Source organism: Nannobrachium achirus, assembly GCF_963921795.1.
Source record: "Nannobrachium achirus genome assembly, chromosome: 24".
Classification (NCBI taxonomy): Eukaryota; Metazoa; Chordata; class Actinopteri; order Myctophiformes; family Myctophidae; genus Nannobrachium; species Nannobrachium achirus.
In genome coordinates this window covers 11763814-11785705 of record NC_137831.1, presented here as the reverse complement: position 1 = coordinate 11785705, position 21892 = coordinate 11763814, and the positions used below count along the sequence as shown (strand labels likewise).

Below are 21892 nucleotides of genomic sequence, written 5' to 3'. Positions count from 1 at the left end.
ATCGCGATAATCAAAATCCATTATCCTGGGGCGGAACATTTGCCCAAAAAAATAGCGTTGTGAGCTTGTAGATCGAGACATTTGATAGAGTGAAAAAAAGACGCATATTATAAGTACCTTTTACCAGTCATAGAGGGTTTAAGTGATACCGGATATGCAGCTCTGCAAAAAAAAAAAAAAATCACACCCAATGTGAAGTGAGCGGTGGTCGTGCTTGCATAACGTCTTCAGACTAGGATTTGAGTCTAGGATGTACAGGCTATGCTACACACACACGTTTTACTATGGCAAACGCTGAGTAAAAAGGCTACAGTCAAAAGGTCAATTGATCCCAGTGCATGACAGAGGACGATATCACGATAAATTAAATCTCCACGATACGATTATCGTGAGTGTTTTTTATCACGATAAATGATAATATAGCTTATCATCCCATACCTAGTTTCCAGCTGCTAACATGATCATTCTCATAGTCCCGCAAAGCTTGCCATTGGCCAAGCTTCACGGGACGCTTAATGAAATGATCACATAAAAAGCACTGCTCACTTCACACTGGGCAGCACTGGCTGCACAATACAGGCGGCGTTGCACAATCTGCATTTATCAGCCTACAGCCATAGATAGGTGTGACCACATTGTTTACAGTTAAAGGGTTTTTTCTCCATTGTGCAGACTAGAGATTTCACGCCCGCTTTGCCCCTTCTTACCCTTTCTGTAGAAAATCCTTTTACAAAAAAATATCTTCTCCCATTGGATGACGTCAGCGCAGACACACAGACATTTACCAATGGATATTTCAAGGGTTTTCCGATTGGTTGACATCAGCGCGGACACACATATGGATTCCCATTGGATTTTTCCCGTTGGATTTTTCAAGGGGTTCCCCATTGGATGACGACACACACAGACATTTCCCATTGGATCGCGTCACCTTGGTTTTTTTCCAAGGGTTTTCCCATTGGATGACGTCACCATGGTTTTTTTCAAGGGTCTTCCCATTGGATGACTTCAGCGCAGACACACAGATGTTTCCCATTGGATTTTTCAATGGTTTTCACATTGGATGATATCAGCGTAGACACACAGACGCAGATTTCCCTAGTTTATAGATATAGATGGTGGATTTCACTGTTTACAGTGAAAAGGTTTTTCTCCACTATGGATACGATGGTGTGCCTTGAGGTCACCTGACCGACTGAAACTCTTGTCACACTCTTTACAGTGAAAAGGTTTTTCTCCTGTGTGGATGCGCTGGTGTATCTTCAGGGAACCTAAGACAGTGAAACTCTTGTCACACTGTTTACATTGGAAAGGTTTTTCTCCACTATGGATACGATGGTATATCGTCAGTTTACTTAGCTCACTGAAACTCTTGTCACACTGTTTACAGTGAAAAGGTTTTTCTCCAGTGTGGATACGCTGGTGACTCTTCAGCTTACCTAAGTCATTGAAGCTCTTATAACACTGTTTACAGATGAAAGGTCTTTCTCCACTATGGATACGATGGTGTATTGTCAGTTTACTTAGCTCACTGAAACTCTTGTCACACTGTTTACAGTGAAATGGTTTTTCTCCTGTGTGGATACGCTGGTGACTCTTCAGCTTACCTAAGTCATTGAAGCTCTTATAACACTGTTTACAGATGAAAGGTCTTTCTCCACTATGGATACGATGGTGTGCCTTGAAGTCACCTGACCGACTGAAACTCTTGTCACACTCTTTACAGTGAAAGGGTTTTTCTCCTGTGTGGATACGCTGGTGCATCCTCAGATTTCCCAAGGCATTGAAACTCTTGTCACACTCTTTACAGTGAAAAGGTTTTTCTCCTGTGTGGATACGCTGGTGTATCTTCAGGGAACCTAAGACAGTGAAACTCTTGTCACACTGTTTACATTGGAAAGGTTTTTCTCCACTGTGGATACGATGGTGCGCCTTGAGGTCGCCCGACTGACTGAAACTCTTGCCACACTGTTTACACAGAAAGGGTTTTTCCCCAGTGTGGACACGCCGGTGTCTGGTCAGATTACTCAACTCACTGAAACTCTTGTTACACTGTTTACAGTGAAATGGTTTCTCTCCTGTGTGCGTACGCTGGTGTGTCCTCAGAGTATCCAAGACGGAGAAACTCTTTTCACACTGTTTACAACGGAAAGGTTTCTCTCCACTGTGGACACGATGGTGTTTCTTGAGGTTACTTGACTCGGTAAAGCTCTTGTCACACTCTTTACAGTGAAAGGGTTTTTCTCCAGTGTGGATACGCTGGTGTGTCTTCAGGCTGCCTAAGGCACTGAAACTCTTGTCACACTCTTTACAGATGAAAGGTTTTTCTCCAGTGTGGATACGCTGGTGTGTCATCAGGGCACCTAACTTACTGAAACTCTTGTCACACTCTTTACAGTGAAATGGCTTTTCTCCTGTGTGGATACGCTGGTGTCTCCTGAGGTGACTTGAATCACTGAAACTCTTGTCACACTGTTTACATATGTGGGTCTTCTTCCCTGTATAAGTCAGCCGATGCGTCTTTGCTTCTCCTGGTTGATTTAACGTCTTAGTAAACTTTTGGCGACTGTAAGATTTTGGTTTGTCTGTTTCTCCTTGTTCCTGGCTGGTTACAATTCTGGTGATTTGCTGGAAGGATTCTGAGGGCATCTGTCCATTTATGGGAATTTGGCAGAAGAGGTCGTCATAGCTTGATTGAGATCTGAAGTGGCGGTTCATCATCAAATCTATATGTGGACCGTGATAGGGACAGAGTTCTAGTTTCTGTTGGGTAATGGACAATCTCTTCCTGACTCCCTATGTTTTTTTATCTCTTCTCTCCAACACAGAGTAAAAACACTAAATCCTGCGGTCTCTGAGGAATGAAGTTGAAAAGTTGAAAAATATCTTCAGATCTTATACAATGCTGAGCAGAACTCTGGTCTGATCTCACTCACAACACAACCAGTTGCCGTGACAACACCGATTTGCACAGGATGCCGCCCGTCCCTATTTGGGCAAGAGTGACGTCATCAATGTGACATCAACACCACCATGGTGGAAGATATCCCTTTCCGTGCGGCACTCTAGCTGAAGACGAAACATGCCGGCTAAAGAAGATCCTCTGCAATCTGCCCAGGTTTTTGGACGCAAGAAAACTGCCACAGCAGTTGCTCACTGCAAAAGGGGGAATGGCCTCATCAAGGTGAATGGCAGACCCCTGGAAATGGTTGAGCCTGCTGCTCTCCAGTACAAGCTTCTGGAGCCAGTTCTGTTGTTGGGCAAGGAGCGTTTTGCTGGCGTTGACATCAGAGTCAGAGTGAAAGGAGGTGGACATGTCGCACAGATCTACGCCATCCGTCAAGCCATCTCCAAAGCCCTGGTCGCATACTACCAGCAGTATGTGGATGAGGCTTCCAAGAAGGAGATCAAGGACATCCTGATCCAGTACGACAGGACCCTGCTGGTTGCAGATCCCCGTCGCAGCGAGTCCAAGAAGTTCGGCGGACCTGGAGCTCGTGCCCGCTACCAGAAGTCCTACCGTTAATCACTCTGTACTTTTTGTTAATAAAGTTGTACAGTAGTTGTGGGACAAAGGAAAAAAAATCACACCCAATGTGAAGTGAGCGGTAGTCGTGCTTGCATAACGTCTTCAATTGGTAATTGGTGATGTAATACAGGCCACACACACACACACATTGCTATGGCAAAACGCTGAGGAAAAAGACTAGGATATAGGTCTAGGATGTAATTGGTGATGTAATATGGCTACACACACACACACACACACACACACACACACACACACACACACACACACACACACACACATATTGCTATGGCAAAACACTGAGGAAAACACATTGCTATGGCAAAATGCTGAGGAAAAGTGGCTACAGACACACGCACAGCCACTCTTAGGAGTGGTTTACCACCGCTCAAAATGGTGGAAGAGATCCAAGATGTGATGCCGTTATTATACCCAGTTTGTGTTTTTGTGCTAACTGGTCCTACATCTGGCTTTGTTTGTTTGTTCCTACGAAACAGTGTGGGCTCGCATGGAACACCATGTATGGGCATAATGATCTACCTATCTATTGGAAATCGCAAGTGTGGTTGCTGTGACTATATTCTGCAGCAAGCTAACTGTCATGTGAAGCTCAACCAATACTCGAGTGAGCACCGCTCCTCAAATGTGTTTCCTTCAATTTCCAATTGCATCTGATTTCCATCAATTTCCAATGGCATGTGATTCACAAAAAGTTTATCTAGTGGTGATAATAAAGTTTCCCCAGAATTACAGTGTCCCTGTCGGGCAACCACACTAAATAGAAAAGATGCAATTGGAAATTGCAAGTGTGTATCCTACAGCAAGCTAACTGTCATGTGAAGCTCGACCAATACTCGAGCTAACACCTCTCCCATTGATTCCCTATTGATTCACCCCTCCCATTGATTCCCTATTGATTCACCCCTCCCATTGATTCCCTATTGATTCACCCCTCCCATTGATTCCCTAAGGGCCTCTTAACTCATCTAGTGCCATTCGCGAGATGTCTCGCGAAATGTAATCTATTACTGTAGTGCCATTCACGGGATATCTCGCGAAAAGTAATCTATTACTGTAACGGCGAGTACATTACCGAGAAGAATGGCCGGCGGTCCGGAGACGAAATCCGTCGCTGATTTTGCATCATCACGGCTCCACGAGCACAAAATAGTCCCATCCATAACATTGAGGTGGACGGGGGATCTCATCTTTAATGTCCATTATCTCAAAACTACACTTTAGAAGCTAGGATGGAGGCAGATGCTCGCTTATGTTACACAGTTATAAAAGCTCCCGGTCGGCCATTACACAACTCCACGTGGACACGGAACGGTTCCAGCGCACGATCCGATGACGTCAGACCGGAAGTGATTCGCGTGTGGACTTCTGGCCTTCAAAATAAGACAACGCAAGTGAATGGGACCTGAAGGAGGCACTTTGGACATTATAATCCGTTAATGTCTGGGGCTCAGAATGAGTTAAGTCTGACATCATTTTGTAGGCAGAGGAGAACTTCTGGTGCCAACGAGGCACCAGCGCCCGTGAATCTTTTTTACTATAAGCACATTTTTCTTCTCTTTCTCGTTGACAGGAAAGTGGTAGAATTATACTTTAGTAGTTGTTTTTGTCTCGGATCTGTTGAAATAGCGAGGGACACAGCACTGCCCATATTGACAATAAATCTGCTTGGCACCAGCACCAGGGGGGTCTGACTACGAAATGATGTCACGGCTTAAGAAGCCCATTGATTCACAAAAAAAGTTTATCTAGAAGAAAAGGAATAAATAAAGTTTCCCCAGGACTACAGTGTGTTAACCACACTAACTAGATCAGGGATGTCAAAGTCAAATACACAGAGGGCCAAAAAACAAAATGTGCTACAAGTCGAGGGCCGGACTGGTTCAATGTTTATTTAAAACTCACAATGTGTCTGTCACGGATCGCGGCAATGCGTTGTAAGCATGCAGAGTTTATTTATTTTGATGGGGAAATTACTTTCTTCTCATTGAACTGTACAGCGTTGCTTGTGTTGCTTTGCTTCGATGTGACAATGTGGAGGACGGCACGAGTCACGGCCGCATACACAACACATCAAAGCGGTGTTTTACATCCCCCATTCTAAATCCAAATTTCCCTTTTTGGTTTGTGATTGGTTGGCTTCAGCTGTCTGTCTAAGGAAAGCATGAAATGTGGTGTGGTTGGCTGGCCTTATCTGAACATTTAGCATGTTGTGTTACGCTGTTTTGCGTGCGGCTGCGACCTGCGGGCCGGTTCTAATAGTAATTAAATATCATCCCGGGGGCCATAGATAATTCATTCGTGGGCCGGATCTGGCCTTGACTTTGACATAATGTGAACTAGATAGATGCAATTCAGGGAAATTGCAAGTGTGGTTGCCGTGACTGTGAGTCACGACGAATCCACTGGGAAATGAATTTCGTTTTACCGTTTATATTAGAATCTATATTGTGATGTCAACTTCACTTCTCTGTTGTGCAGCCACCCAGCCCGGATAACATTACTCAGACATTTTACAAAACACAAGTTCACTTTGCTGGGAAAGAAATATTGGAACGAATGCATTAGTGTGTTACATACAGCAAGCAACCACATTAACTAGCACTGATCACTTCACACTGGGTGTGATTTTGTCTTAATGGTTCAATGTGAATGAAAATAAATGCATAGGTGTTGATATGGACATCTGGCAAATGAGTAAGAATTGTGGTAGAATTACATGTTATATTGTTATGTTTGCCTTTATCTGACTTTCACTCATGCAATGATCTGATATGTTGCATTTCATAAAGATTTGTCAAGATGCCACTTAAGCCTGATAGCTATACAGTATGTAGTGCTTTGGTACAGATCGCTTGTCCTTGTGACACTATAGAGCAGTGGTGTAAAGTAACTACAGTAAGTATATTTACTTAAGTACTGTACTTAAGTAACATTTTGAGGTATTTGTACTTTACTTGAGTACATTATTTTCCAGTAACTTTTACGTGTAGTCAACTACATCTCAGATTCAAATATTGTACGTTTTACTCCACTACATGTATTTGAAAGCTTTAGTTACTACTGTAGTTACATTGTAGATTTTGATTCTTACAAAGAATACATTTACCACTTCAACCCTATATACGTTATAGCCATTTGTAAATAGCCAATCTGCTGTACAGTTATAGTGGTCTGTGAAATAACAACAAATCAAAGAGTTTAAGAACTACATTATCTACCTTAATCTAGTCTGCACTTTAAAAACTGTGTGGCACGCAGTTCCATCCGTCTAAACACTGTGAAATGTCACGTATGCTGTTGTACGACCAGACAGTTTTGCAATGCAGGCCCTGTTGCTGCGCAATTCACTCACAGATGACTCAACATGCAACGACACGCCACCGCTGACCTTATTGAAGGTGACAAAACATTGATATTTCAAGAAAAGGTCTATTAAGACTGTCTGTAAAGGCACAGTGTGGGAGTGAAAAACATGACAGACAGTGCTGAAGGTAGGGTGAGTGACCTTTTTTTTTTGTTACAACGGAAAGTTTCTTGTTAAAAGTTTAAAGCTCTACAGTGTGATAGAAATCATTGCCATAGAGCAGGGGTCTTCAACGTTTTCAGGCCAAGGACCCCTTAGTTGAGAGAGCGATGAAGCAGGGACCCCACAACCTGTTCATAGATTCCATATAGTTTCATCGTTTGACAGCACAATCATCAGTGTATTTTAGATTCATGTCAATTTGTGTTTGACAGATATTTAACCACTTGAACCGTCAACACTTAATAAAGTTGACCTTTGACTCTGTACTTGGTCTGCTCCTTTTCACCTCTACAAAACCTCTTTGCCGGAAATAGCTGATCTACAAGCTCACAACGCCTCGCAGTGCGAGGCGTTGTGAGCATGTAGATCTGCTATTTTCGGTTAAAGTTCTCCGAATATGGACGCTGGGGTTCAAGTGGTTAAAGGAGTAGTTCACCCCCAAAATGACTTTTTTTCTATTGATTAGTCATGCCATGGAGACTAGAGTTCAATATTCTTTTTTTTGTTTTTTGTCGCATTCCTAAGACAAAAATGTGATAACAATAAATTTACCCCCATTCATTCCGGATGGTGACCCGTTTCAAAACGGGTCACCATCCGGAATCAATGGGGGTAAATTTACTCAAATCAAATTTTTGTCTTAGGAATGTGACAAAAACCAAAAAATATTATTGAACTCTACTCTCTATGGCATGACTAATCAATAGGAAAAAAAGTCATTTTGGGGGTGAACTACTCCTTTAATATAAAAAATGAGGAAAAAAAGGTTTCTATCACACAGAGATTTAGAGGACCCCCTGTAATAACTCTGAGGGGTCCCGGACCCCATGTTGAAGACCCCTGCCATAGAGTTTTTGTTCAACAGTCACAGGGGTATCCTGGTCTCTCCAGCTCCTAATCAGAACATACATTTTCAAAAGTTCAGCCAATCAGGAGAGAATAGGCCTACCCATTTATCAGCTTCATTTTTATAATGTTTCAGCACCAATTGTGTCTGCTCATGGTCTTTGGGTCATATCTTGTCTCAGTTCTCCATCTTGATTGGGTACAATTGGTATCTGAATATGCATTTTCTGTTTAATAAAGAGCTGGTGAGACTTGGGTTACTCAACACACTGTATATAGAAATGAGTATAATTGAGTATAAAAACAGAATTCATGGGTTGCATTTAATTTGTAGTCCTAAACGGCCATGCTGAGGACCAACACAGGTGTTTCTATGTCTGATTGGCATAGAACTACTGTAATGTTCTATGCCAATCAAAACACCTGTGTTGGTCCTCAACATGGCCGGTGTAGGACTACAAATGCAACTCATGAATAGAGCTATTTAACACTTATTTTAACTCTTTCTGTGCGAAAACCGAATAATATCGGTTCTTTTTTCCATTCCAATACTAATTTTTTAATCTATTTCGCTTACCCTGAGCTGCTAGTAGCGACGTGGGTGGTCCTGGCTCCTCCACCGCTTCCCAACGAGCCATTCTACTTGTCCCGATGATTTATTCCATTGAAAATGGTTTAGAAAAAAGTTTAGAGCCCCCCCAAAAAAACGCTGTTTCAGCAAGACGTATTAAGGATTACAAGAACCGACATTTTTCGGTTCATTTAGTAAAATTAATTAAATAATCGGAGGCATCAACGAAGCCCCGGTCTAATTTAGCATCCTAGCACAAGGCCGCGATTCTGTTTACACGGCCCGTAATGGGAAGAAAAGGCCGCACCACGCCGCCCACTCCAATAGAAAAACACATCTTTACAGCGGATTTTCTCCGGATTGTGTTCCGAGGCCAGCAGACAAGTTATTTTGGCGGCTGAATAACTTTAGACCGCTCTTCTAAAAAATTATATAGTCGATTGCTAACTGATAGCTAACTTCCTCCGGCTCGCTAGCATAGCACTCATTCGAGTGAAAAGCCAAGCCAGTTCAGGCTGGCGACCCGGATGTGATAGTGAATGCCTACGGGAGAATGGCTGGCACTCTAGCGGCACCTAGCGGCGCCCGGCAGTTATTGAGTTAACACATAGGCTACGACTAAAGTTGCAAAACAGCATAATTCTCCGCTCTGTCCATTTCCATGTAAATGGTTTTAGAAAAAAATATATATCTGGGATTATTTTTCTCAGATTGCGGCCAAAACAAGCCCTTCGTCGACTACATCTTTTCACTGACGATAACGAAATAAGAACTAAACAAAAACTAAGCTATGATGACTAAAACTAAGATGACGTCAACAAATATAAAAACTAGACTAAAATGTTACTACTGGAGAAGAGATCCATGAGTGGAGAAGAGTCAAGTCATTTTATGTTTGGTTTGTGTGGTGTCACAATCCTAAAATAGAAGGCTCAGAAGAGCTTGTAGATCTGCTATTTTTGGCATGCAGCTAAGTATAAATCATGCATTGCGACGCTATCACCGCCTGCTAAGATGCATTTCAATAAAGCAACTGTAGATTTAGTAGACTAAAATCGTGTGATATTTAGTCAACTAAAACTAGATTAACTAAAACATTTCAGGTGACTAAAATATGATTAAAACTAAATGACTAAAATCTAAATGTGCTGTCAAAATCAACACCGCATCTGACTCAATTAACAGGGATCAGACTTTTCTTTGTATTTTTCTTCAATTCTCCCTAGAGAGGTTTTTTAATTACATTTTATTTAGCTCATATCATCCAAGTTGTGGACATACTTAAGCCAGGCAGGGATGGCCCTCTGTTGCCTGCCAGCACTGCCCTGCAGGTAGTAATGCAGGCTAATCCTTCAGACAACCTCTTCTACTGCGTGCACACACACACACACACACACACACACACACACACACACACACACACACACACACACACCTTCACGTGCACATACACACATGCACACTCACATTTGTATGTGGGCCACGTTGCCAACAGCAGCCAGAGTTCATAAATCAGGCATGATCAAATATACCGTTTAGTCTACAGAATTGGCTGTGAATCAACAAATGTGCCTACAAAGGCAGCTTCTATAAGTGCTCACACACAAAGAATCAAACAATACAAACACATGTAGAGAGAGAGAGAGATGAAATCCAGGTATACAAGTCAGAGAGATAATAATAATACATCAGACTTATATAGTGCTTTTCTGTGTTCAAAGTCGCTTTACAAAATAAATCAGAATAAACAACTTTATTTGAAGAAAATAAAAGTTAAAGGCTAAAAGGTGAGCAAAGATCAAAACAATAAGCTGAGACTAAAAAGCAGGAAGGGAGACTTCTCTTGGGTTAGGCGGGGAAGGGAGTCCGTATAGGTGGGTTTTGAATGGAGGCAGGCAGCGCACGCACAAGCGCACGGTCGGCTCGCTTGCACATAGACACACTCACAGAAGTGCATTGTATGGGTAGTTTTGTCTCAAAGTCCTGCCTTGTACACCGTGGAATGACTGAAGAGAGAGTGCTTAGAAGCAGGGACTCAGACAGCAGACTTTTTAACAGCTGTATCTCAGGAGAATGTCTGCAGACGGTGGTTGAAGAACACAACAAAAAAGAAAGAAAGAAACACACACACACACACACACACACACACAGGCTGCTGTCTTGTCTGAGTGCTCTTACCAACCACTTTAAAGAGGATGAGGGATGGTTGAAAGCACAGATGTGGCGTCTGTGATGTGATGTTTTTTTTACCACACCTTTTTGCGCCATCACCCACTATAGGATGGCTCTTGATATAGCTATCGGGAGGCAGGAGGTATTGGAGCCATGGCCTACACAGACAGAGGCGTAATTTTGGAAAGAATTTCGAAAATATAAAAAAATAGTGGATCTACGCGTTGTGCTTGTAGATCCATTATTTTCACTATTTGTTTGGGGGGCGCAAAGAGAAAATGTTTGTGTTCGAATATAATGACATTCTGTTAAAATAATAATAATAAAAATAAAACACACAGGCCAATTGTTGTGTGTTCATATTGGTGGTCGTCCAAGCCAGATGCACCACGGTGGATGCCAACCCCCTAGGGTTCCTTGAGTTCCAAATGGCTCCTTAACACATCATCTGCCTAAACTGGCCACAGCCGTGCTTACTTACCCATGATGCAACGTGGCCGCAATGTGACCAAGTTTCACTTCCTCATTCAGTGCCACTGTGTCCACGCTGGAAAAACGGCTGTTTTCTACCCTTTTTTCTGCTGTCTCCCCATGTCGCGTGACGGGTCCATTTCAGCTCTCTCTGGTTGAAGCATGGATATTAACGTATGGATTATGTTTTCCCCGCACGAAAGAACACATGTAACGTGGCCATGAACTGGGGTGGGCGTGCACACCGTGTGCACACGCAGCGTGCATGGAGCGCCCCAGAATCAGGTAAATATTATTTAAAAAAAAAACCTTTACAGTGAATAGTGTATCGTTTTGGCGACGCGATGGCAAGCCTTGTGTTCAAAAGTTTGTTACTCTGAGAGTGTACAAATGTAGCCTACATTTGTACACTCTTGTATGAGGGTCCTTGAAATTAAAAGGTTCGAGAACCACTGTGTTTACATGAAATGGAACAAAGCCTTCATTAGTATCAATTACTTGCGCCAGCAGAGCGTGCAAGTACTGTGATCGGCTGGGTATGTATGTCGGAGTCCTTCTTTGTTTAAGCCTGTAGCCCAATCAGGGACCAGCATTTCTGGCAACGTGATCATTAACAGCCAATGAGGGACCAGCATTCCTGGTGATGCCGGTGGTGATGCCAGTGGTGAGCGCACCTCATGACGCGCTCTGCTGGCGCACAAGTAGGCCATACATGGCCTAAATTTGGTAGTTTGTTGACATGAACCTCAAGTGGCGCTACAGACGCCACCTCTGTGACAGGTGAGCATGTTTATTGGCCTTTGTTTCTGTCTCTCTCTCCCCACTCTCATTTAGGAAGAAGAGGGCCGTTTCAAAGCATGACTGACAGGGAAGCAAAGAATGATATCCGCATGTGTCCCCCCTCTATCTGAGAGAATTGGAATTCGGTGAGCTTGTCAGCTTGATTGCCGTTGACGCTTGGTGGCAGGCGTAAAAAGTCACACTTTCATCACGGCCCCGTGAGGTGTGTGCACTGTTGCATTAAATAGGCCACCAACAGCAAAAAATGTGGAACTCATAAATCCCCCCTGACATCTCCATGGACGGGGGAAAAAAACAAATGTTTGCTTTTGATGAGGAAAAGCAAACGGCAAATGAAATCCCCCCCACCACCCCCTCCCGGTGTCTATTATTTTTCTTCCTTCCTTCCTCAGTGGAGTGGGCCAGTTGGTTTTGACGTTTCTTTTGGAGCGAGCAGCGAAAACGGTTAATGAGTCCAAAAAAAACCCCCCCAGGTTTCAGCGGGTTCCTTCGGGGGAGGTGGGGGTGGGGGTGGGGGGAGGGGGATTGCACCGATGGATTCTTTGGCCAAAAATGTTCGGGCTGCCATGCAATTCACTTCATTACAATATGGTGGCATTCAACACAATGTCCCTTATGGCCAGCCAGGACTGGCACTCACTCCAATGCATGGTTCCAGCTTAACTCGATTTCAACTAACTGGATAGGCAATTAGGCAGACAGACACAAAAGATACAGCTACAGGTGGAGAACAGAGGACTAATAATAACACTAGTAGCCAAAAATTATATAACAAACTATATTATATCGTCGCTGTTGTGGAAACCTCATTATGTCCAAAACTTTTCAGGATTCAAATTCAAAAGTAGAGATGTGCCGATTGATCGCGATTGGATGATAATGCCTCTATCGCCTTTCATCGGTATCGGCTTTGCCGATCTACAAGCTAGATCAGCTATTTTCACAATATTTATCTGTGGGACTGAATGTAACCTCAGCTTCAACTCCTACAAGTTGAATTGGATACTAAAGGACCTCAGCCTGCAATCTCCTAATGTTTTTACTTAATATACAGTGTCAATGTAAGAAGAATCATTAAATATATAAATTCTGGCTACATTAACACAATAAATAGAAGAATTTAGGGATTTGGCGCAGTGATCGGGAATATCGGTATGGGCAGATACTGATTCCAGTTGATCGGTATCGGCCCCAAAAATCGTATTTGGAGCATCTCTAAAAAGCATCAAAAGTAGCTACTTTTGAAGCTTTTATGTGATGATGTATGATCAAGTACATCATCACCCCCCCCCCCCCACCCCATGTTTTAGGGGTGGGGAAACATGACGTGTGCATGTGTTCTTCATTCCAAACGGTAGAGTGGCAGAGAGACATGGAAACTGAGGGCAGAGAGAGAGAGAGAGAGGAGAGAAATGCGAGACAAGACGGGGCGGATTCAGACCCTCGTGCTCACAAGGGACCATTATGTTCCGTGAGCCACCATGCAGGCACCCACTCAAGTTAACCGAGTCCATTCCACATAATTTGGCAGTGGTTTAGGTCTGTGCCAGAGAGTGGTGTCTTAGTCATCTGCAGGCTCCGGTATCAAATGTGTAGGCAGACAACAACCAAGACAACTTTTGAAAAAGGGAATGGAAGTGAGAAAACTAATATCTCTTGTGGCAAAACAAAAAGAGAAACCGAAGCAGTAGTTTCTCCCGGGCCGTGTATGAAATGGCATGAAGACCCCCAGCTAAATGATTGCTAGTTAAGAACCAAATGGACCAAGAATTGACCTTTACAGATACGTAACTATGAGAGAGTACTGTACAAATGAACACAAACTGTTATGGGTCCATTTGGTTCCATTTGTACTCTCTCAGAGTTATGAGGATGCATGGCCTAATCATGTATTTATAGCAAGCAAATGGAAAAAAATAAGGCAAAGATAAAAAGATAAAACAGGTCAAATGTCAAAGAAGGAGTGATTATTATTCAAGAACTAAAACAGGAGACAGACTTAAAATTTCAACGACATTAATTAATATTCACCTCCCAACACTCATAGACTGATTACATTTGAACATAAAGTAGTTATTAAGATGATTTATTTTTGATTTATTTTTTTGGAATGAATTCAACAAGAACCACTGCTGGTAATGGACATTGAGTCACAGCACTGTTGTCTAATACAGTCTTGTCACGGTGTCATCATTCTTGTGTTGACACTTGTATACGTGACATGAATGTGCAGTGATATCAGGCACAGCAAACTAAGCTTTGATGCCTGAATTAATACATTTCACAGCGGCACATTCCAATCGCGAAGGCACTTGCGCGCAGTGGTGGAAAAATAAATTGCATATATTATACTTAAGTAAAAGTATCAATACTGCAATATAGAAATACTCTGTTACAAGTAAAAGTCAGAAATTTAAAATGCACTTGAGTAAAAGTATGAAAATATTGACATCAAAATGTACTTAAAGTACCAAAAGTAAAAGTACAAAACATTTGAAAATAGCAGATCTAGTAACACTCGTTGCGATGCAACACGTTGTGATTTATTATAATTTATATCTGCAAAGTAACAACTAAGATTGGATCCCAGATTTTGTGGAGTAGAAGTAAAAGTATTAGAAATTGGAAATACTCAAGTAAAGTACAACTACCTCAAAATTTTACTTAAAGCTATACTGTGTAAGATGCCCAACTAGTGGTCATTAGCCCTATAGCAAACCGCGGTCGCGTCCGCGTCTTTCGGCCGTTTTTCGTACCTTCAGACCCCCGCGTCTGCCTCCACCTCGCTGAGATCTATCTTTTGAGGGGTCCCTTGTTCCTGTGCGTTCAGTAATTCCAGAGATACGGACTCCTTCACCCTGCCTGGTAGGCGAAATTACCTAGAGAAGGGATGGTACAAACGGGCGACAACAAATATGGCTGCCATAGCGACCCCACTTCAAGATGCGCTGTGATTGGCCGGCAGTTGTATAACCCTCGCTGTGATTGGCCGGTAGTGTGATGACGCAATTTTGGCGCGAGATCCGGTCCACGGCAAGGATCGCAGTTTACATATATAGAGAAGGCTTTACAGGCTGAAATTCACGGAGTGGGTGTTCTAAAACTTTAGCGATTTAACAGTTAGGACAATTTTAAGATTTGTTTTATAAAAAAAGTTACATGGTACAACTTTAAGTACATTACTGAAGTAGCGCTATTCCAAGGTCCCGTTGTTTCCAGGTCCCAGTAGTCTGACGCTGGTGAATGCTAACCTGCTGGCACTGGTGAGTGCTAACCTGGTGAATGCTAACCCTAAGCCTAAACCCTAACTCTAAACCTAACCCTATACCTAACCAGACTACTGGGAGATTTCGCCCAGGCATGCGCACACCCAACCACATGTCCCCTTGATCTGATCATGCGCAAGTAATAATGAACAGATTTCTGTCATTCAAGTTCCTCTGCAATCTGCCAAAAGTGTTGATCACCAATTCCTTTGTGTCAGGTATGTTTTATCGGCAGTCAATCACAGCCACGTCATTATGATGCAAAAAATGTTTTCACCACACTAGCGAGTCCACTCATTTGCTTTCCAGACAGAGAGAGAGACAATTTAAAAATCCATTCAGGCGTTTAGCAGACGTTTTTATGCAGAGACTTGTCTCTCTCTATCACTCTCACTCACTCACGCATGGCATGCACGTGCATGCACATGTGCACGCAACTGTCTTTAGTAGACATGTTTATCTATTAAAAAAAAAAACATGTGAGCCTTCCTATTTTTTTAATTAAGTTGTCAAGAGATCATTTACTTGCATAGGAGCCACACAGTGGAACAGCCTGGTAACGGGTGTCAAACTGACACTTTCAAGCTGTAGACCAAGGGTCTTCAACAGGGGGTCCGGGACCACTAGGGGGTCCTCAGAGTTACTACAGGGGGTCCGCCAAATCCTTGTGTGATATAGGATAATTATTTTAAATGCTTGAATAACTTGAACCCTTGCATCCCTATTCTCTTGAGGAGAACCTTAGTCAAAAATAACTGATCTACAGGCTCTCAACGCCTCGCAGCCACGCGGCGTATTTTTGGCAAATAGGTTTGGTGTAGAGGTAAAAAAGAGCAGACCAAGTACAGAGTGAAAGGTCAAGTTTACTAAGTATCAACGATTTAAGATTTTAAATGGTTCAGTGTCAAACAGGTCTATGAATCTATCTATGAAATCTATGAGAATCTCTATCACACATTTATACAATATGTAGAGGGGGTCCCTGCTTCATCTCTCTCTCTCTGCTAAGGGGTCCTTGGCTTGAAAACGTTAAAGACCCGGACCCCTGGACTAAAGCATTTCTATGGGTCCCTCTATAGAAGGTCTTTTATAGGGAAAGATAGTGGAGCTTGTTTTTATTGCGACCGTAGGTCGCATTTACTACCAAAACCTCCACAGGCTGTCTGTCTGTCTGTGAGTCCGTCACACTTTTGCCCTGCTCATATCTCCACAACCGTTGCCCCCATCCATGCCAAATTTTGCACACACACTCCTTGACTGCCAAACTACAACCTCCAAGGACCCCCGGAGCTCCAGGGACCCCCAGGTCCCTGGGGGACCCCCAGATGTAAAAAATGACCAAATGTGCACGTCACACTTTTTCCCTGCTTATATCTCCGCACCCGTTGACCCGATCCATGCCAGATTTTACACACACACTCCTTGCCTCCCAAACTACAACTTCCAAGGACCCCCGGAGCCCCAGGGACCCCCAGGTCCCTGGGGGACCCCCAGATGTAAAAAATGACCAAATGTGCAAAAATGACCAAATGACCACCCCAACGGGGCTGCTCACGGGGCATTCCCGGGGACCACCGACTCCTGGTGCTCCAGAACGGATGCAAAAGTGGTGGCGCCCCCAGTGGAGGACCCCCTGCCACTGCAGCGCACATAAAATGCCGTAACTCGGGCTAGGAGCGTCCGGGAGAGCCGGGGCCGGTACCTATTCGTCCGCCAAGGCAACGCGGAGACCCCACCCCTCATTTCTCACATGGCCCTATTCTAGCACCACCTTCAGGCCGATTTTTAAAACACATTTTTGGACACTGCTCCTACAGTTTTTACCCTAAAATCACGAATATCACTACACAGCATGTCTACACTCATGTCATCAACATGGATCAGGAAGATTTGGGAAAAACACATTTTTGCCCTATTTGTGGAGATAAGCCACCTACGGTCGCTTATCTCCCGATTAGGGAGTCTTACTGGTGTATATAACTGTCATTTGTTTTGTATTGTATATTGTTTTTAACGTATTAGGAAAGGAAAATTCCGGACTAGCCTTTTTATTACCTTAATCTGATGTTATATCCCAGAACGAACAGTATACAGGTTTTATTTTGTATTAATTTTTGATCTTGAGTCCATAGCAGCTCCAACCGTGAGTGGTTGGGCATTACGCTAAATTGCGTATTTGTATAGCTCGACAATTCTTTTTTTGTTTAGTTTACATCTGTCTTTCATAATGGCGGAGACGTCCTCCTCATCAACATTTAACAAAGCATTTCACACTGTAATCTAACATTCTTTTCTGGTTGATCAAAAATGCATAGGCTTCCTTTCTACATGTGGATATACAGTTACAGTTAACAGTTAAAAAGGTTCATAGTGAATGAACACTAAAAATGTATTAAGGCTGTATTACACTGTTCATAATAATCGAACACTCAAAATGATTAAATATTTACGACTTCATACTTATGCACCAAAGCACACACTAAAATGTTTTGAGTAAATGTAGGAAACAAAAAATTTAACAAAACAGGCGGAAAACTAGACTGATTAGTAGGCAAAGTGAACGACAAGTGGCGGGCACTAAACACTGAGACTGATCAGTGAGTGGAAATGGGCTCAGGAGGTGTGTGGACACCTGCAGCTCCTGTGGAGATTTTGACAGTGGTGGGAAGTACTCAAATGTTTTACTTAAGTAAAAGTATCAATACTGCAGGATATATAAATACTCTGTTACATGTAAGTGTCCGGAATTCTAAATGTACTTGAGTAAAAGTACGGACGTATTGGCATCAAAATGTAGTTAAAGGGGTACTGTCACCTAAAGGGGTTGAGGGGCAGATTACGCTGTGACATGAGCTTCTCTGAAAACGGTCTGAAACATTCTGAAGCTCATGTCACAGTGTAATCTGCCCCTCGCCCCCCAACAACATCAGCTGACCAGTACAGTGAGTAGTCATACAGTCAGGCTATACAGACAATTAATTTGATTGGCTTATAATTGTGCATCCCCACAATGACATCATCAAAATATTAACTTGTTTTTTAAGATGATTCTTAAAGTGACGGCAACCCTTTAGGTGACAGGCCCCCTTTAAAGTACCAAAAGTAAAAGTACTCATTATACAGAATGTCCCATTTCAAGTTTTCAAATGTATCCACAAGTTTTCAACGTCCCATCGTGCATTGCGCAGAAGGTGAGCGGCATTTCTGGCGTCACAGCCGAGAGTGATCTACAAGCTCACAGCGGTTGCATCTGCAACGCGACGTGAGCTTGTATGTCTGCTGTTCTCCGGATGTGTCCCACATATAATTCTACAGTAAATTCTCGCGGAAACAGGTGGGTAAAAACCTTTTGAAAATAGCAGATCTACAAGCTCACAATGCATTGTGAGCTTGTAGATCGGCTATTTTCAAAAGGCCAAAATGTGTATAGGGTTTAAGTGGTTAATGTATATTTTGTAATAAGAATCTAAATCTGCAAAGTAACTAGTAACTAAAGCTTTCATACAAATGTAGTGGAGCAAAAGTACAATATTTGGATCCGAGATGTAGTGGAGTAGAAGTAAAAGTAAATTGGAAACACGCAAATAAAGTGCAAATACTGTACCTCAAATTGTTCTATACAGTACATAAGTAAAGTACTTAGTTAGTCTACTTACATGCCATTTCTGCTAAGCTGTGTGTGTGTGTGTGTGTGTGTGTGTGTGTGTGTGTGTGTGTGTGTGTGTGTGTGTGTGTGTGTGTGTGTGTGTGTGTGTGTGTGTGTGTGTGTGTGTGTGTGTGTGTGTGTGTGTGTGTGTGTGTGTGTGTGTGTGTGTGTGTGTGTGTGTGTGTGTGTGTGTGTGTGTGTGTGTGTGTGTGGAGACAGGTTATTACTTTGTGAGGACCAAATGTCCCCACAAGTATAGTAGAATTGGAGAAATAGACATTGTGGGGACCAAATAGTAGGTCCCCACAGCGGTTAGGTTTAGGGATAGAGGGTAAGGCCACAGGAAATGAATGGAAGTCTATGTAATGTCCCCACAACCTATGAAAACTAAGCGTGTGTGTGTGTGTGTGTGTGTGTGTGTGTGTGTGTGTGTGTGTGTGTGTGTGTGTGTGTGTGTGTGTGTGTGTGTGTGTGTGTGTGTGTGTGTGTGTGTGTGTGTGTGTGTGTGTGTGTGTGTGTGTGTGTGTGCGTCTGCTTTATTCTCTGCTCCTTTTCAGAAGTAGCGACTGCTGGGCAGAAGCATGTGGAAATTGTGGGAGCCAACACGTGTTGTTTGGAGAGACTACGAGTGGGGCTAAATGGGTCAAAGGTACTATCTACACAAACACACATTATTATCATTGTGCGCCTATTAGCCGTGAAGCACCACAAAGCCACAGTTCTATAGGTGAAGATAGCTCACACTCTTGTGTTGTAGTGTCGCATTGTACATACCGCACATAATGGGATACAGTACTGTATGTGCTTCCATTGTCGATGTGTCGGCCTGGGGACGCACGCAATTATACCACAGCCAGGGACGTGCTGGCCATTGGGAAAAGCGTGACAACTCCCAAACGGCCGGTTCATTCCCGGCCGGTCCATTAGGAAAAAAATAAACATAAAATGTCGGCCTTCGTTCCATTTTGGGGGCTAGGCGGCCAACAAAGTAAATTGTCACTGTCGGGCAGAAAACCTCGTATCTCCAAGTTTCAAATTTGTACATTTTTTCGCAAAGCAAAGCCCTGCTTCATCATACTAGGCTGTCGCATAAAAGTTGTGAAAACAGCAGATCTACAAGCACACAACGCCTCGCGGGCGAGGCGTTGTGTGCTTGTAGATCGGCTGTTTTCACTAGTTTAAATAATTTTTAAAACGGTTTTGGACATACAAGGTTTCCACCCGACAATGACGAAATATAACTCACGTAATTGGCCCACTGGCTTGTCACTTGTCATGATCTGAAATGGCAAATCTTTGAGTAGCAGCAGCGCTATAGAGAGAGATCTCTCTCTATAGCGCGCAATGAGGGCCTCTACAGCTATTTTTCCCGGGCTGAATCAGGGGCCCGGCATGTCCCTGACCACAGCTGAAGAGCTGAAATGAAGAGAGAAAGAGAGAAGGTCAAGAGGTACAGTAGGATACATCTGCGGTGGAATTCGACTTGCTTTCATACACTGGAATGTGGATGGCTTACATGTACTGTAACAAGTTTGCATGACACAGTGACAGCATGTTCTCAAGGTAACATTGTACGGTAGAGTTACTGTGATCATGGGAAGGCGTCTTTGCAGCGTAGGCCTACTGTCGTCGGGCAGAAACCTTTTATCTCCATATTCGAACTCTAACGAAAATAGTTGATCTACAAGCTCTCAACGCGTCGCCAAGCGACGCGTTGAGAGCTTGTAGATCAACTATTTTCGCTGTTTGTTTGGGGGGCGAAAGGAGAAAATGACAATCCCAAAATGGGGAAGCCACATTGAAAGCACCCTGGCCACAATATAACTTCCGGTTGGTTCTAGCGGAAGTGCTGCGTTTAACGGACCTTACGGCATGCGTTGCAGTCTTCCGGTGAAATTCTCACGGCGGAAGTTGAACGGTCTCTGCCTGATATTGTCACCAGGCTTTTCTCTTCGCAGATGAGTAAGCCTGGCTACGCGAGGCTACATTGAAAGTGGTTAATAAATGAATGGTTGCATTGATTAAACGATAAAAAGGCTCATCTAAATTATGACACATCGGATTAATTGGGGGATGGTATACACAAAATAACTGAATTTGAGGTTAAATGCAATTGCCATCCCATGATGCCCCTAACGATAGCCCTTTTCTAACTTTTTGTGATGTTTCGTAAATTAACTCCCGCGTTTCGATCTTGTAGATCTGCCACCTTTGGATTTGAATCCCGAAAAGCAGTTTTGTACCCAATTATGAGGTTTCCTTGCCTGGCGTTGCCAGCCTCTATCACACACTTCGTTTTGGGAAGAGAGTCTGGGATTTCAGGAAGAGTTTTCATTTCTGGGGTTTGCCCCAAACCACGTGCCCCAAGCTTACAGAAACCACGTGCCCCAAGCATACAACCCTGATTGGCCAACCGTTGAAGCTGGTTGAGGAAATAGAATCTCAATGGATCGGTCTACAACACCACTACCGCCAGGGGGTGTTGTTGTGTTCGGTCTGGTTTATTAACCAGGCAAGAGGTTTCCACCTGACAAGATGCTCTATAATGACGTAACGTTTGCGCACAACCGTCGCCAAAGTCTTAGTGTCAGATGAAAAAGATTTCTTGTTGTTGTTGTTCATCTTTCACTGTGAGATGCAAAAAAGAAGAAAAAAAAGAAGAAGAAGAAAACTTGAAAGGGAAGTCTGATGGTGAACTAGCGTCTTGTTTATCACTAATTAGCTTAGTAAGCATGCTGCAAACAGAGGCATGGAGTTTACAGGCTCAAAGCCTTCATAAGGAAACCCTCGTGTACTCCACTAGAAAGAACCCATTGTGTCATGTACTACGAGAATGTAAGCAAAATGCTTGAATAAGTACATACTTTAGTGTGTTTGTGTTTGATATACAGTATAATATTCACAAAGGCATCGGGAAAGTAGTATCTGATCACATTACTTGCATTTTATTTTTTATTTGTGTCTTGTTCAGACCATATATGGTTAATCTCCCAATGGACCACATTATACTTCACGCATACAATTACTCATAAATAATGCAAAC

The 21892-nt window shown here is 43.0% G+C and overlaps 1 protein-coding gene across 1 annotated transcript; it reads left to right on the top strand.

The window, feature by feature from the left end:
• The first annotated feature begins 3064 nt into the window (after positions 1–3064).
• LOC308280566 (small ribosomal subunit protein uS9-like) lies at positions 3065–3579 on the top strand. The gene has a single exon (XM_080720892.1). The coding sequence runs from the start codon at positions 3083–3085 to the stop codon at positions 3524–3526; it is 444 nt and encodes a 147-aa protein (XP_080577018.1). The 5' UTR covers positions 3065–3082; the 3' UTR covers positions 3527–3579.
• The last annotated feature ends 18313 nt before the right edge of the window (positions 3580–21892 follow it).